At 43.4% G+C, this 17,948-nt stretch overlaps 1 protein-coding gene across 2 annotated transcripts in view; it reads right to left on the reverse strand.

Annotated features, from left to right (window-relative positions):
• Positions 1 to 17,948, reverse strand: part of PLCD1 (phospholipase C delta 1) — a 325,967-nt gene that overhangs the window by 69,236 nt on the left and 238,783 nt on the right. For both annotated transcript variants that reach the window (XM_069211057.1, XM_069211056.1), the window contains exon 9: positions 11,427 to 11,594. In XM_069211057.1, coding sequence (XP_069067158.1) covers positions 11,427 to 11,594 — 168 coding nt within the window. The remainder of the gene's footprint in view (positions 1 to 11,426; positions 11,595 to 17,948) is intronic.

Consider the following 17,948-nt stretch of genomic DNA (forward strand, 5'->3'; position numbering starts at 1 on the left):
ATCGGCTGTCTGTCTTTGTCCGAGTCTGCTTTAGAGTCGGTGTCCTGTATCGAAACTGTCGTCTGTGCCTGTTCTTCTTCTACGGTGTCGTACTCTGTATGTTTCAAAGCCATTTCAAGTCTCCTCGCTCTCCGGTCACGCAGTGTCTTTTTCGACCGGAACGACCGACAAGCTTCACAGTCTTCTTCTTGATGCTCAGGAGAGAGACAGAGATTACATACCACGTGTTGCTCTGTATGTGTAAATTTTGTATGGCATCGTGGACAGAATAGGAATGGAGTCCAATCCATCAGGCTTCGGTGTGGTAGGCCTGAACAGGCCAGAGCTGGGCAGGAGCGCCCAAAATTGTGTTTTCTGGTTTCCGATGGTGCTATCGGCTCGATTACAGATGGAAACGCGATCTAAACAATACTGATCAATAGTTATCATAAAGTTTCTGAATTGAAATTGTCGGAGTGAGAAGAAACACGTCGGAACCTGACAGCGGAAAAAAAAGAGTCTAACAAAGGAGTTGATGCCCATGCGCACTATCCCCAAAGGGAGGAGTCATTCGATCCTGTGACTCGAAAAAAGACTTCTTAGAAGAAAAACAACTTGTAACCCTCCAAGCCCAACACTAGATGGCGGAACCTATGCATAGCATGTGTATCTGCAACTACACACACAAATATATAACACAGGAAAACACCTGTGAACAAGGTCTGGTGAGACCGAAACGCGTCAGGGGATTCCTGTTTGTTTGTTTATGATCTCACTAATGTATTAAAAGTTAAGGTATTTTTGGCACAACGACAGAGTGCGGTTTTCTCTTGCTAAAACAGAAAGAGAATCTTGTTTTTTTAAAATATGGTTGTCCTGCCTCAAACCAGCACCACCGGAGAATTAAGTGCGCCGTAACACGCAGATCAGGACATCTTTTCTTTCATATATATATATATATATATATATAAAGAGGAGAAATGTCCTGACAAGCGTGTTGTGGCGCACTTATTTCACCGGTGGTGCTGATTGAAGGCAGGACGTCCGTATTTCAAAACAAGGGGATTTCTCTTTCACTTTGTTCACAGTGAACAAGGTCCGGTGTGACCGAAACGCGTCAGGGGATTCCTGTCTTGTTTGTTTGTAATCCCACGAATGGAATAAAAGTTTAATTATTAATTGCACAACGACCGAGTGCGGTTCTTTTCTCTTGACAAAGTGAAAGAGAAATCCCCTTCTTTTGATATATATATATATATATATATGAAACCGATGGCGGAAAAAAACAATCTAAGATGGAGTCGACGCCCATGCGCAATGGAGCCGAAATGGGAGGAGTCCCTCGATCTCGTGACTCGAAGAGACTTCTTCGAAGAAAAACAACTTGTAACACTCCGAGCCCAACACCAGATGGCGGGATGTGCACAGCATGTGTATCTGCAGCTACACATGCCATCGAACATATGGAAAATGTCACTTACCCAGTGTACATCTGTTTGTGGCATACACACACACACACACACACACACATATATATATACAGGGAGTGCAGAATTATTAGGCAAATGAGTATTTTGACCACATCATCCTCTTTATGCATGTTGTCTTACTCCAAGCTGTATAGGCTCGAAAGCCTACTACCAATTAAGCATATTAGGTGATGTGCATCTCTGTAATGAGAAGGGGTGTGGTCTAATGACATCAACACCCTATATCAGGTGTGCATAATTATTAGGCAACTTCCTTTCCTTTGGCAAAATGGGTCAAAAGAAGGACTTGACAGGCTCAGAAAAGTAAAAAATAGTGAGATATCTTGCAGAGGGATGCAGCACTCTTAAAATTGCAAAGCTTCTGAAGCGTGATCATCGAACAATCAAGCGTTTCATTCAAAATAGTCAACAGGGTCGCAAGAAGCGTGTGGAAAAACCAAGGCGCAAAATAACTGCCCATGAACTGAGAAAAGTCAAGCGTGCAGCTGCCACGATGCCACTTGCCACCAGTTTGGCCATATTTCAGAGCTGCAACATCACTGGAGTGCCCAAAAGCACAAGGTGTGCAATACTCAGAGACATGGCCAAGGTAAGAAAGGCTGAAAGACGACCACCACTGAACAAGACACACAAGCTGAAACGTCAAGACTGGGCCAAGAAATATCTCAAGACTGATTTTTCTAAGGTTTTATGGACTGATGAAATGAGAGTGAGTCTTGATGGGCCAGATGGATGGGCCCGTGGCTGGATTGGTAAAGGGCAGAGAGCTCCAGTCCGACTCAGACGCCAGCAAGGTGGAGGTGGAGTACTGGTTTGGGCTGGTATCATCAAAGATGAGCTTGTGGGGCCTTTTCGGGTTGAGGATGGAGTCAAGCTCAACTCCCAGTCCTACTGCCAGTTCCTGGAAGACACCTTCTTCAAGCAGTGGTACAGGAAGAAGTCTGCATCCTTCAAGAAAAACATGATTTTCATGCAGGACAATGCTCCATCACATGCGTCCAAGTACTCCACAGCGTGGCTGGCAAGAAAGGGTATAAAAGAAGGAAATCTAATAACATGGCCTCCTTGTTCACCTGATCTGAACCCCATTGAGAACCTGTGGTCCATCATCAAATGTGAGATTTACAAGGAGGGAAAACAGTACACCTCTCTGAACAGTGTCTGGGAGGCTGTGGTTGTTGCTGCACGCAATGTTGATGGTGAACAGATCAAAACACTGACAGAATCCATGGATGGCAGGCTTTTGAGTGTCCTTGCAAAGAAAGGTGGCTATATTGGTCACTGATTTGTTTTTGTTTTGTTTTTGAATGTCAGAAATGTATATTTGTGAATGTTGAGATGTTATATTGGTTTCACTGGTAATAATAAATAATTGAAATGGGTATATATATTTTTTTTGTTAAGTTGCCTAATAATTATGCACAGTAATAGTCACCTGCACACACAGATATCCCCCTAACATAGCTAAAACTAAAAACAAACTAAAAACTACTTCCAAAAATATTCAGCTTTGATATTAATGAGTTTTTTGGGTTCATTGAGAACATGGTTGTTGTTCAATAATAAAATTAATCCTCAAAAATACAACTTGCCTAATAATTCTGCACTCCCTGTATGTATATGGTGCATGTTTACACATTTGGCTAATTTCGTTGCACGAAAACAAATGGGTTCAAAATAGATACTTCAAGGTAGTCATGTCCACTTGTGAAGTATTTTCCATAGTTCACAGAAATGACAACATTTTCATCTATTATGGATTTGACTCATTCATTGGCCTACTCTCACTCTTTCTTTATCAGTGGCTAATTAGTCACCATGCATGACAGTGCATTTAGATGATAAAAGCATGAAGGGAGCTGGATCAAACACTGAGGGGGTCATTCTGACCCCGGCCGGCGGCGGAAGCCGCCGGCCTGGCTGGAACCGCCAGAATACCGCTGCGCTGTCAAAAGACCGCCGCAGGTATTCTGGGTTTCCTGCTGGGCTGGCGGGCGACAGAAGGCCGCCCGCCAGCCCAGCGGGAAACACCCTTCCATGAGGATGCCGGCTCCGAATGGAGCCGGCGGAGTGGAAGGGGTGCGACGGGTGCAGTTGCACCCGTCGCGATTTTCAGTGTCTGCATGGTAGACACTGAAAATCTTGGTGGGGCCCTGTTACGGGGGCCCCTGCAGTGCCCATGCCTTTGGCATGGGCACTGCAGGGGCCCCCAGGGGCCCCACGACACCCCATACCGCCATCCTGTGCCTGGCGGCCAAAACCGCCAGGAACAGGATGGCGGTCGGAATCCCCATGGCAGCGCAGCAAGCTGCGCCGCCATGGAGGATTCCCCAGGGCAGCGGAAAACCGGCGGTACACCGCCGGTTTTCCGTTTCTGACCGCGGCTGTACCGCCGCGGTCAGAATGCCCAAGGGAGCACCGCGAGCCTGTTGGCGGTGCTCCCGCGGTCGTTGGCCCTGGCGGATTTTACCGCCAGGGTCAGAATGACCCCCTGAGTCCCTTCCTTGCATCCTTCCATCTGTAGGACTGAGGATTTGTTTCCAATCAACCAGACATAACTTCCCTATTCCAGGGTTTCAAGGCCCAAACTGCATATTCTTTCTAACTCACTTATATTTGCTTCAACACGAGAAGCTGTTCTGAACTTCAAGGGTATTTCAATTGAAGAATTAACATCTTATTACTGTTCCCAAGCTTTTGCGCTATCTAAATGTGAGCATAACTTATCAATAAAGGAAGGCGCTTAATAATGTAAGCCTTACTAAATGGGACAAGTGTTTTTCTGGTTGGACAGTTACAAGCCATTTATTGTATCTATAGTATTCAAACTATTCCAATTCCAGAAGTACAATCAATTCAATCTATCAAAAGAAGAGCACAAAAGAGGCATGAATAAATCACCTTCAGGCGCTATGGACAGCCTGTTAAGCATGAGAAATCTCAAGAGAAATTTATTACAAATTAACTGATTATTATTTTTATGTGGTTGGTTGGTGTTAGGACGAATTTGTATTTTTCCATGACTTTTTATGAATCAAGTAATTTTATCTCATTTATATAAAATAAGTTAATAGTTTATGTAAACCAAAATAACCTTATGTTTGGAGTTTAACTAAGTGGTCGTGCCACACTACTATCTTTTTCATGAGTGTTGACGTGGATGGAGGCACCATAGTGGGTATAGAGATGGTCTGATAGCATGAGCCACTGCTGCCTTTTTGGTTGTATAGTATTTTAGTCTTTCATCATTACATATGCCTTACTTGAAGTATCACTTCAGGGACTATTCAATCAATCAATCAATAGTTTATTCGGCCTGAGTTTAGGCCATTTAAAAATTAAAATAAAATAAAAATAACCATACATACAAAAAGATAGAAATCATAAACCATCACATAAAAAGGAAGCATTAACAATTAGGATTCCACAGTTTATACTTCCCAGATGAAAAAAGTGCCATTTACCAGAACGGTTACAAGGAGAAACAAATGATATGCCAAATCCTTTCAAAGTGTGCTTTAGGAAAACTGTTCTAGAGCAGATTATACTTAAAAGATGGTTCATAGTACTTCATAGAAGATTTCATAAATGATTAAAACAAGACATTTAAAATGGTATCTAAATCTTACCATTTGCAAAGTGCTATGTGCTAAGATAATACAAATCAGTTTAGAATAAAAAGTAGTATACCAAATCTTTTCTAATAATACATATAAAACTATTCTAAAACAGATTTATACATAAAATAAATCATAAAACTTCATGGAATAGTTCCTATTTACAAAAGTTAAAAGCCAAGCAGTGGGAAAGGGTACCCTAGGGTTGGCCTCTTCTCTTAAGTAAATTGATCAAATGAATTGGGTATTGCCGTTTACGAGATAACTTTGGTTGGGATAACCCACTGGAGAGCATACACGGAGATACAATCTGATATCATCAATAGATCAGCACCAATAGTTATATTTAAAATCCCTTTCTATTATAACAGTCCACGTCCACTAACTACTGGACCGTTCTTCAGCCAGTGTATTGAGATCTGCAATAATCCTACTACGGATTGTCCATGCTGCTGACAAATATTTAGAAACAGAGCTTACTATCAGCATGGAAGTGTCATATTTACATAATCTGTAGACACTGGTTCGGTTTTGTAGTAGCAGTGTTTTACACAGAGGAATAATCCACTTTCCTCTAGGGCGTTTATACAAGGGACAGAAAAATAGGACATGCTCAGGAGTTTCCTTGCATAGATGGCAGTTTGTACATTTGTCAGACGTAGGACTATTTGACGACCAACGAGCCGTGAAGCTGTTGACCGCCAATGTTCCATATCTGAACTGAGGTAGTAATGTACGTGCACGGGCTGGTATAGGGAGATCCAGGAAACTTTCAGGCAAAGGTTCGTGCTTGACCAGCAGGAATTCTGCAGCCAGCCGACCTGACCCATTTGAGCCGAAAAATTCCTCATAGATTTTCCCCCAATATCGGTCTTTGATCAACAGTCTAGCATTAGCAGGAATCATCTCAGGATTCTCCCAATAATGGGATAAGCCCAATTTGACCCAAGCTGCTTTCATCTCCCTTAACCAGTGAACTTTTTCCCATCCATGGCAAGGTGATATTAGATCTTTGACTGCTGTCCTAAAGGGTTCGAGTTCTTCCGTTTTCCATAGTCGAACCCAGTATAGGAGTGGCCTTAAGTATGCTGTATCTTTGATGCTGTTTAGACCCAAGTCTAGTCTTAGGGGGAGCATTGGCGTGCCCTTCCCTAGTCTAGATATGTGTCTAAGGACATTATTTTCTTTAGTTTGAAGGGTGTCCAGTTGTCTATGTAAACCCCAGAGTTCCGCTCCATATAGGGCAGCGGCACGGATTTGGACTTTGTAAATTTCAGAGATAAGAGTCAAAGGGGGGCTTACTGCAGTACTAGCCTTCCGTTCTAACACTCCACATCTTTGGCTGATGGTAAGTGCCCCTTTCCTTATAGCTGCATCCCAGCTGTCCTTATCAGACAGTCTAATGCCCAGGTAATCGTATTCCATTACCCTCTCCAAACGGGCTGAATCCATCTTTATATTTGCTCTAAGCTTCTTGTTCGGGCGCTATATATCATGAGTTTGGTTTTCTTAGCATTGATATCTAACCCGTAATCTCTGCAAAATGCACAGAACTGGTTGACCAGATTTTGGATTCCCATGGATGTTTTGGCCAACAGGATAGTGTCATCCGCATAGAGTAAACATGGCACTTTAATCCCGGCCAACTTTGGGGAGTCATTAGTGCAATTTACTAAATAATTGATACAATTATTTATGTATAAAAGGAAAAGGGTAGGGGCCAGGACACAGCCCTGTCTGACTCCTCTCTCAATGGCCACTGGATCAGTTAAGTCACCATCCTTACCGCTCCTAATTTGTGCGTAGGTGTTCTCATGTAATCGGGCGATACAAAAGACCATATGGGATGCCCATGTTGGCTAATGTCAGCCATAACTGGTTTCTGGGACCAGATCAAATGCGGCTCTAAGGTCAATAAAAACTACAAAGAGATTACCCCCTCCTACTTCCACAGTCTTCCATTTGATTGTTAGAAATCTTAAAACTTGATCTATGGTACTGACTGCTGGCCTAAACCCTGCTTGCAGGTCGGAAATAACATTAGTTTCCTGAATCCATTCTTCTAGGCGGGACAAGATTTGCTTTGCAAAAAGTTTTTGAAAGTTATCAAGTAAGGAGATTGGACGGTAATTGGCAGGGTCGGAGGGGCTGCCTTTCCTAAAGATGGGGACTATCTCCGCTCCCATCCAGGAGCTCGGGACAGGCGCTCCTGCAGCTACTGTATTGGAAATCAGGTTCAGATATGGGGCCCAATTATCTGGGCTTGTCTTATACAAATCGCCAGGAATGTAATCAAGGCCAGGGGCCTTTCCCCATTTCAGTGAAACAATCGCAGCATTGGTTTCTGCCAGGGTAAATTCAATTGGGGGGGTCCCAAAGGTCATAACATGGTTCAATTCCCTGGTAGTAACACCAGAGGTCCCAGAATATAATCGGGAAAAGTGATCTGTCCACTCTATGGGGAGTATTGAAGCACCAGGCGAGCGGTTAGGTTCTTCACTAGCATCAGCCACCAGTTTCCAAAATTTCGAGGGGTCATTTGTTTTGGCAGACTCCAGGAGGGAAACCCATCTAAGTTCGTCCCATCTCCTACGGGCTCTACTTAGTTCCTGTTTATAGTCTTTCCTAGCTTTCCTTATATGGTCTGGCTGGTCCCCTCTTAAAGCTCTCAATAGTTTGTGCTGTGCTTCCCTGCATACAGCATTGAACCACCTTGCGTTGCACTTCTTTTTGACTTTTTTGGCAGGCTCTTTAGTAAAAAGATGTTTTAGAGAATTGAATAATTGTGGGTGGGCTACTATAAGCTCTTCACTATCTTCTAAAAGCTGAGGTATGCGTTCAATATGCTCAGCCAACTGTCTGTACACAGATGCCATTATGGCTGTGTCAGTAGTCATAGATTCCCATTTAACATTTCGTCTGTTATTGGTCAGTGCGAGCTGTTGCTCATGTATCTTAGGGCAAGGGGCTTCAAGTAGGGGTAATAGACTCCTGAGAGATAAAATCAATGCCTCGTGATCACTTTCCTCATGTTCTACAATGTTCATGTCAACCATATGACCCCACAGCCGGATATCAAGCAGAATATAGTCTATCTGGCTCTTCTGTGTTCCACGCCTAAATGTAGGGTGAAGATCAGGGTCCAAGCGGGAGCGACCGTTGCAGGCCCGGAGGCCATGTGCCAGTGTAATATCTACAACCTGATGTGTTAGTGACTATTCAAATAGTGCAAAGAAAGTAGGGCAAATCCGTTTACAACATCAATGCTGCTAGTGTAATGGGAAAAAAAGCAACCAATATTTGCACCAAGGCAGACATGGCACAAGCTGAATTTACATTATTTGCGCTGTTTTTGCTTTAGAGGAAGCGTAGCACATCAATTTCTACAGTTTTTAAAAGTAAAACATCAGGCTGTGCTGGATGCAAATTCAATTTGTTCATTTTTAGGTTTCGCTGGCATATGCCTTGTGTTGTGATTGTGAAATCTATTGTAATTAGTAAAAATCTTATAAGGGGCTTACATCCTGCCCTTGCTTTTCATTGATTTGTGCGCTTGCCACTTATTTTTCCTCCGTTTATATTGGCTGCACCATACTATTTCCTGTTGTTTCTTTCGTGTGTTTCTCATATCAGTGTCCTGGGGCCCACATACAGTTTTCGTGTGCTTTGGTGGAATTTATTTTCTTAACTAATGTAGCACAAACCCCAACGAAGATATAGGAGCGCTTCACAGGCATGGAGAGATTATGTGATTTGCATAGAAACAATGGATGTTGTGCCTCCTACCGAGACTCGAACCCTGTTACCAAGCTTCCAGGTCGGCGTCTCTAATCCAAACATTAGCACTCACTGGCACTTCTGTATTTATCTCCATTCCATGAATACTGTGAGCACAGCTGTAGCTTTAAAGAGGGAAGAAGACTTCTAGTTTACTTTGATACCATAATTGCGTGAAGGGAATGCCCACAATATTAATTTAATTTTAAACAGCTTGGAGGCCATATCTGTCTTCTTCATTGAGACGCTTTTCAACGTGCTAGCGCTGCTAACCCAGATTCCCAGGTTCATTTAAAGTGACAGATTTGTGTATCTTCACTACGGACCCGAGAGGTCCCCACGTTATGCACCACGCTCCCTGTGTGCCTCACCACCACTGCATAATTTTTCCCCCATTTCAGCAGCTGAGGACATCAAGGTAGCAGTTCAAGGATTACCTTAACTTCCTTAAAGGGAGCACCGGCATGTTTGTTTCCTAAAGCACTGACACTATTCAGGCACATCCTTTCATTTTTAAATGACGTGTTCAGTGGCAACACGCATCACCCGCACCTTGGCTCACCATACTTTGTGTTTTACTGGTGAGAACTGGACCGAGTGGTCTCAGCATTGGGGCTATATTCTTCATTGTTTATATAGCTCACCACAAACATTGGAATAGAAGCACACGCAAAAGTCTAAAACCTTCAATGCTGAACTAGAATTACCATATAGGCTTGAAAAAGAGCCCAGTGCTGAAATGTTGCTATTTTGACTTGCCTTACTTATAATTGCATATCTCTTGATTTACGTAAGGAATTTTTTGTCGTTTTGGTCTTGTTTTACCAAGATAAATCTTTATTTTTCTACACTGATGCTGAGTCCTTTTTTGTGGTGTTTTCACTGTTACTGTAAGTATGCCCCTCGCTTTGCCCCACACTTCATCAAGTACCCTCCCTAAAGTACAGCAGGCTCTGCGGCACCGAGCCCAACCCCTGCACCACTAGCAGCATTGGCATCCAGCAACCACCAATCAGCCACAACCCCATGTCCCTCGCACCACCAGAGTAGCAGGTCCAGAAGCAGCAACTCCACCCTACGATGCCCCGAAAAGGCCCTGAAAGAAAAGCCTGTCATTTCAATACCACCACCCATAGCACCCTCAGCTATCCAAGCAGTAGCAGCCACGCACAGCTCCGCCAAAGTACATCAACTCCACCTGCAGGACCCACTGCCATTCAAAGTGGGGGCCCCCGCACAGCTCCTGCCATGGATTTCAACACTAGCAACACAAAAGGGTGGGTCCCTTGCTCACTGTGCCACTGGATTCATGCTGGCCTGGCTGACGAAGGGTGATACCTTGAAAACGGGCCCAGGATGCTGTTTCCGGCCCAGGGAGGACCTGGCCTAGCAGTTCAAGCTGGACTATTACCATTGGGCACAGATCAAATCAAGATTGATTTGCATATGGCTGGGTCCAAAAGGAGGTGGCACTCTGAGCAAAAGAACAATGGATTAAACCAAGATCTGTGACTGTGGGTGAGTGTTTGAAAAGTTTCAGCACTCTATCCATCATCCTTTTGTATGGTTTTAAAAACTGGCATGCAACGGCACCCACAAACAGCCGTGAAAACAGATCTCCATCTTGACCTGCAGGAAGATGTGCCTCTCTTGTACAGTTTACCCCAAAACGCTCTCCCAATGCACCTCTCTAATGCTCTTTCTCTAACCGTCTTTCTCGCCCTTGATCTAACCACCTTCTCTGCCTGTGTCGTTCTCTAGTAGTTTTCACATTAGTATAAACTCTGGTTAAAGTCTCTAGAACTTACCTGCCTGGATTAATGATTCACTCACAAAAGTGAGTATTTGTTTAACAAAAAAAGATAATTATTACTAATCACATAGGTGAAACCTATTGCATTTACCAATGTTTGTTGTTATGTGAGGTATGGACTGCAGTCTTTGTGAAAATCTCTATTGCCCACATAAAGGTATTTATAAGCAAAGACATGTGTAATTCATGTTTTGAAATGGTTCCATAATCCATTTTCCCATGTTACCCCTGGTGCAAAAACTCTGTAAAAAGTAGTGGGACAAATGTGTTTGCTCTCTTCCCTGTCAACCAAGCATTAACACAAGGCAATAGGGCTTTGCTTTGGATTTTGTACCAGTGCAAAGTGTTGGCACTATCACCAAGGTTTCGAAAGAGGCTTTTAGGCAACACTGCCATCTATGACTGTGTGTCACTATTACACTGGTGTGCAACCCAGTTTAGACTGCTAAGGGTGTCTTCCTGTGGCTATACATAGTGGCTAAATAAAATGGGTGATGAAATCAACCTTGCCTATTGCACCCACCACCTAACCATGCCAGTCTATTTATCTCACTCTTGTATGTCCTTTTTTTATCACTGCCTTCAACTTTTATCACTGTTGTCCCAGCGCCTTCTTTATCCCTTTTCTGCCTTGCTCTATTATTCAGGGACAAAGTCTGATTATGAAAAATAAGTTCCAGTCCCCACCACCTAAAACCCCTGCAACCACAAGTTAAGCAGAGACAGAAAAACACTTAGTGATGTACTTACATCGTTTTTATTTGCCACTTTATTCTTCACAGATTCATCCTCCATTTCTGCTGCTTCGTCTTCATCAGACACATCAGCAGCTTCCGTGCTGCTGTGCCCATTGTGCATGGAGGTTTCCACCAACCTGTTCAGCTTCTTTCCTTTCACAAGGATCTTCCCCTTCAGTTGCTGGTTTCAAACAAAAGACAGGACAAAAAAGTGAGTGATTGAAACGTATCTCCAAGTATAGAACTATACCCCCACAGGACAGGTATAGCTTGCCTTGGTGATGGGTGAAGTGGTTTTGCTTTGAATAATAATGTTGCTTATATTATCGAAATTAGCTGGGTACAGCATATGGATGTGGTATCCCAGTTGCCACCACTGTGGCAAGTCCTTGCCAGACACAAGGAGGGTTCAATTCATAAATGCTGTTTTAAAACCTGTGTTGTTCGCATTGCCTTAATTTGTAATTTTGAGAAAATTGGCGATGTGTTAGATTGCCTTGAAAGTGGGGTTGGCCTAAGTACCATGAGTGATTGCGGGCATTTGCTGCAGCGACCCACCACCGAATAATTCTAATGGTCAAGTGGTGTCCACCTAAAGGATATACAGAAATCCACAGTCAAGTAAAAATATCCCAGTTAATTATTTTTAGTGACCCAATTTTAACTCTTGATCCCTTCTGCAGACATGTTTCGCACTTTGTAGCAAGAAGACCTGTACTTTGCCATACAATGGCTTATTGAAGTTTGGGTTGTTTGGGGTAGATTGTATAGTGTCGGAGTAGGGTGTAATCAGTCTTCTGCAGGAATCAGTTTTGGGCAGCCTTTGTGAGTAAAGAGACGATGCTTTTCTTTACTATACACTTACACAAAAACATTAAATTAGAAACCACGTTGGTAGTTAACCATGAGAATGATAAAGTAGTGGGTCCTTGAGGGCTCAGTGCTGTGGCGTGTTTTTTTTTATTCCCAGTTTTGAAGCCATTTGCCTCTCTGAGAATTTTCCCTGAAGAGAATACATAACACTAGCTAGCTTTTTGGTGATCCAAATCCTCTGGGATATAGCAATCGAGAGGGGACTGAGGGAGTGCATCTAATTCTAGGGTCTGTATGTAGACTTTTTAAAAAAGTTTTTACCTCCACAGTTCTTTTGATGAAAAATCTCAAATTCCAAATTTTTGGCTGATTCAAGAGAATATAAAATAGGGACAGCGAGGTTGTTGAGCCACACTACTGTATTCTATTCATCATTAAATGGGAGAGGCACGCTGACCAGCGAGATAGTGATAGGTAAGTGGGGCCTTTTGATTGACAGGAAAATAGTATGGATATTAGCTTAAGGCTACATAGAATACTGAGAACCACTAACTTAAAAAAAACAGTATGCACTGCTTTATATTACGGTGATTATCAGTGGCGGCTCCTCCGCTATGGCGAAGGAGCGTCGCCTCCCCAGCAGCAGAAGCTGCAAACCTTTCACAACGAAGGGAAAATAAACTGTTTATTATTCCTTTATTGTGAAAGGGGCAGGGCCATGGGTATGACGAGCAGTGAGGGGAGTGCACTGTGTACTCCCCTCAATGCGCATGTATGTTTGGCCGGCTGTCTCGGGCCTGCCAAACACGCATGTGCAGTAGGCTCTCTCCAGCCCGGCACTGTGTCGCCAGGCTGGAGAGAGCAGGCCCAGGCCCAGGCTCCCATTCTGCCCAGGACCGCCCAATCCTAATGCTGTTCTGAGCAGCATCAGGATAGGTTGCAGGGCAGGCTGGGAGCAGCTGCGGGGCGAGGAGCGGAGGTAAGTTTATTAAAAAATTCCTTCCCTACACCCCCCCCACCCCACCCGTAACCCCAGCGAGCAGTGCGTGGTGGTTATAGACTACCGGCCTAACAGACCAAATTCAAGGATTCACTGCTGCTGGAGGTGTAGAGTTCCAAGGATGCTGGTGCGTATGCTAGCTACTTGTTATGTTTTATAGGGCATTTGTCACACTGTGTTTTCTAATATATCTGAAACACAAGGGAGTTAGATCACTTTTGGGATGTTTCAATAATGTGCAGTACATATGTGGCTTTCATTTATTGTTATAATGTCAGATCAAAGGCACATTATTGGTTACACGGAAAGAGGCAGAACCACCTACCTGCCATAAATTTCTTGATGTGTTGGGTAGGAGCGCATGGAGATAATTTTTTGTAACTGTATTTATATAGCGCTTACTACCCCTAACAAGGCATTGAAGTACTTTCTGGCGACTAGCAAGCTACTCTGGAACCCAAAAACAATTAGTGGGGGATTAGTAAAGGGAAATATAAGCAGTTAATTTGAGCAGTAGGCACGTCATTCTGATTAAATAGGATAAAGGAGAGATAGAGGGGGGAGAGTACAGAAAGAGTTATTTAGATCACAGTAGTAAGATGAGGTTTAGGGTGAGTCAAAGGAGGGATACAGGAGGGAAGAGTCCAGTAAGTGTTATAGTAGAATGAGATTTGGGCTAAATCAAGGAGGGAAAGAGGAGGAAAGAGTCAAGAAAGGGTCAATAGGGATATCACAGTAGTACAATGAGGTTAGGGATCAGTGAATAGATAGAGAAGTGCATTGGAGAGAGTTGAAGTGTTTTACCTATTGCAGGAGTATGTTAATAAATATATAGATACATAACTACATAGAAAGTGTATACATGTATAAGGCAAATAATAAAAAGATATAAAGTTGTATCGTATAAAGTCCCATATGTGCATGCATGGATATACGGAATAGGCAGTGTGACAAGGACCTAGCAAACGCTTCTTAGTTGCTGTTCTAGCTGAAATCTCTAGCTACTCTAAATTAAGCGATCGCCACATAAATATGTCAAGGGTGCGATGGAAAATGAACCATGTATTGTAAAGTAGGAAGGGGGTGATGTAGGTATGTGTGAGATGTATATATGGTCCACTAGAATTTCAACACTATCTCCATTAAAAAATGTTTGCTTATTTTGAGAAACAGAAATAGTGGCACAGTTTCATCAAACAATAATCTCCAGCAGACAGAACTCAACTTTGATCGTCACACACATACAGAAAGATAGTTCCGTGCTTATAACAGCAGAGGGCGCTGCTGCCTATGCGGGACAACGGGAACAAATTCCAGAAAGCCATGGTTTGCTAGCAAAAGAAGAGACCTCACAGAAAAGATTCCGCCTGGGGTTACGCTTGCTAATGGTTTCTGAACTTGGCAACCGTGAAAACATAAACAGGAAAAAAATGCAGCTTTTTCCTCGAAGCAACAAATCGTGTCGTATTTATTTACAAGGAAGAGAGAAAGTCTTAGACCAAGATGGTCTCGAAAAATGAAGCAGTTGCCCGAACTATCAACAGAAAACGTTCCATTACGCAAAGTGATTCACTTCTACCAATGAAAATTCATATAGAGTCATCGCAGGACTACAAACAAAGTCTCAGACTCTCCTCATAACTCAAAATCCCATTACTTTGTGTTTCTTTTTTCCTAAATTACCTTACGTATGGATATGTGCCATCACGTAGGGTAACGTTAGTTAATTCTATTATTTTTTTAATAATTATTTCAAGTCCTTAGCTTTGTAAAACTTTTTAAAAAAATTATTGCAGATAAATACCCATTAATTCTACAACGGAATGCTAAAAACACCCTAGATTTTTATATACTTCCCACTGTATTTTTATTGGGAGGGTAAACCACCTCAAATTCCCCACTTTTAACCCCTTCGCTGCCAGGCCTTTTCCCCCTCCTGTGCGAGCCTTTTTTGGCTATTTGGCGCAGTTCGCGCTTAGGCCCTCATAACTTTTTGTTCACATAAGCTACCCACGCCAAATTTGCGTCCTTTTTTTCCAACATCCTAGGGATTCTAGAGGTACCCAGACTTTGTGGGTTCCCCAGAAGGAGGCCAAGAAATTAGCCAAATATACAGTGAAAATTTCGTTTTTTTTTAAAAAATGGGAAAAAGGGGCTGCAGAAGGCGGCTTGTGTTTTTTTCCCTGAAACTGGCATCAACAAAGGGTTTGCGGTGCTAAAATCACCAGCTTCCCAGCTTTCAGGAACAGGCAGACTTGAATCTGAAAACCCAATTTTTCAACACAATTCTGGCATTTTACTGGGACATACCCCATTTTTATGGTTTTTTGTGCTTTCAGCCTCCACCGCAAAATTGCTGAAAAGTAGACAAAATTCTGAATTCAGCAAGGGGTAATTTGTGTAGATCCTATAAGGGTTTCCTACAGAAAATAACAACTGAAAAACTAAATATTGAAATTGAGGTGAAAAAATCTGCAATTTATTTCTACGTTTTACTCTGTAACTTTTTCCTGCAATGTCAGATTTTTTAAAGCAATATACCGTTACGTCTGCTGGACTCTTCTGGTTGCGGGGATATATAGGGCTTGTAGGTTCATCAAGAACTCTAGGTACCCAGAGCCAATAAATGACCTGCACCTGCAGTGGGTTTTCATTCTATACCGGGTATACAGCAATTCATTTGCTGAAATATAAAGAGTAAAAAATAGCTATCAAGAAAACCTTTGTATTTCCAAAATGGCCACAAGATAAGGTGTTGAGGAGCAGTGGTTATTTGCACATCTCTGAATTCCGGGGTGCCCATACTAGGATGTGAATTACAGGGCATTTCCCAAATAGATGTCTTTTTTACACACTCTCTTATATTTGGAAGGAAAAAATGTAGAGAAAGACAAGGGGCAATAACACTTGTTTTGCTATTCTATGTTCCGCCAAGTCTCCTGATAAAAATGATACCTCACTTGTGTGGGTAGGCCTAGCGCCCGCGACAGGAAATGCCCCAAAACACAACATGGACACATCCCATTTTTTGACAGAAAACAGAGGTGTTTTTTGCCAAGTGCCTACCTGTAGATTTTGGCCCCTAGCTCAGCCGGCACCTAGGGAAACCTACCAAACCTGTGTATTTTTGAAAACTAGAGACCTAGGGGAATCCAAGATGGGGTGACTTGTGGGGCTCTGACCAGGTTCTGTTACACAGAATCCTTTGCAAACCTCAAAATTTGGCTAAAAAAACAAATTTTCCTCACATTTTGGTGACAGAAAGTTCTGGAATCTGAGAGGAGCTACAAATTTCCTTCCAACCAGCGTTCCCCCAAGTCTCCCGATAAAAATGGTACCTCACTTGTGTGGGTAGGTCTAGCGCCCACGAAAGGAAATGGCCCAAAACACAACATGGACACATCAATTTTTTTCACAGAAAACAGTGCCTACCTGTGGATTTTGGCCTCTAGCTCAGCCGGCACCTGGGGAAACCTAGCAAACCAGCACATTTCTAAAAACTAGACACCTAGGGGAATCCAAGATGGGGTGACTTGTGGGGCTCTGACCAGGTTCTGTTACCCAGAATCCTTTGCAAACCTCAAAATTTGGCAAAAAAAACACTTTTTCCTCTCATTTCGGTGACAGAAAGTTCTGGATTCTGAGAGGAGCCACTAATGTCCTTCCACCCAGCGTTCCCCCAAGTCTCCCGATAAAAATGGTACCTCACTTGTGTGGGTGGGCCTAGCGCCCACGAAAGGAAAGGGCCCAAAACACAACGTGGACACATCAAATTTTTTCACAGAAAACAGAGGTGTTTTTTGCAAAGTGCCTACCTGTGGATTTTGGCCTCTAGCTCAGCCGGCCCCAGGGGGGGCAGAAATGGCCTAAAATAAATTTGCCCCCCTCACCCCGGGGAGCGACCCTTGCCTACGGGTTCGCTCCTCTTGCGTGGCGGCGCAAAAAAAAAGATCCCCAGTGCCTAGTGGTTTCTGCCCCCCTTGGGGCAGATTGACCTAAAATCTGCTCCCAAAGTGGGCAGAAATGGCCTAAAATAAATTTGCCCCCCCCCCCCTCTGGGAAGCGACCCTTGCCTACAAGGTCGCTCCCCTTGCGTGACGGCGCAAAAAAAAAGGCAGATTGACCTAAAATCGGCCGATCTGCCCCCAAAGCGGGCAGAAATGGCCTAAATACAATTTGCCCCTCCAGGGGAGCGACCCTTGCTTAAGGGGACGCTCCCCATCTGTAAAACAACAACAACAAGATCCCCGGTGTCTAGTGGCTGATCTGCGCCCATGGGGGGCAGAAATGGCCTAAAATAAATTTGCCCCCCAGGGGAACGACCCTTGCCTAAGGGGTCGCTCCCCACCTCAAAAACAAAAAAACTAAACAAACAATTTTTTTTTTATCCCTGGTGCCTAGAGGTTTCTGCCCCCCCTGGGGGCAGATCAGCCTAATAATAAGCAGAAAAGGCCTTAAAAAAAAATGCCCCCCCTGGGAGCGACCCTTGCTCAAGGGGTTGCTCCCTTATGCCAATTTCCTTTTTTCCAAAGACATCCCTGGTGTCTAGTGGGCGTTTTGACAGCCGGATTGCTTTCAATCCGGCTGCCAAAATGCAGAGAGAGACTTCAAAGGGAAGGAAATACATTTCCTTCCCTTTGAAGCCACTCTCGGCCTCCCCCGCGTGATCGGAAGAGAAATGCAAAGCATTTCTCTTCCGATCGAGTGCTTCCAGCGCAATGG

Source organism: Pleurodeles waltl, chromosome 10 (assembly GCF_031143425.1).
Source record: "Pleurodeles waltl isolate 20211129_DDA chromosome 10, aPleWal1.hap1.20221129, whole genome shotgun sequence".
NCBI classification, from domain to species: Eukaryota; Metazoa; Chordata; class Amphibia; order Caudata; family Salamandridae; genus Pleurodeles; species Pleurodeles waltl.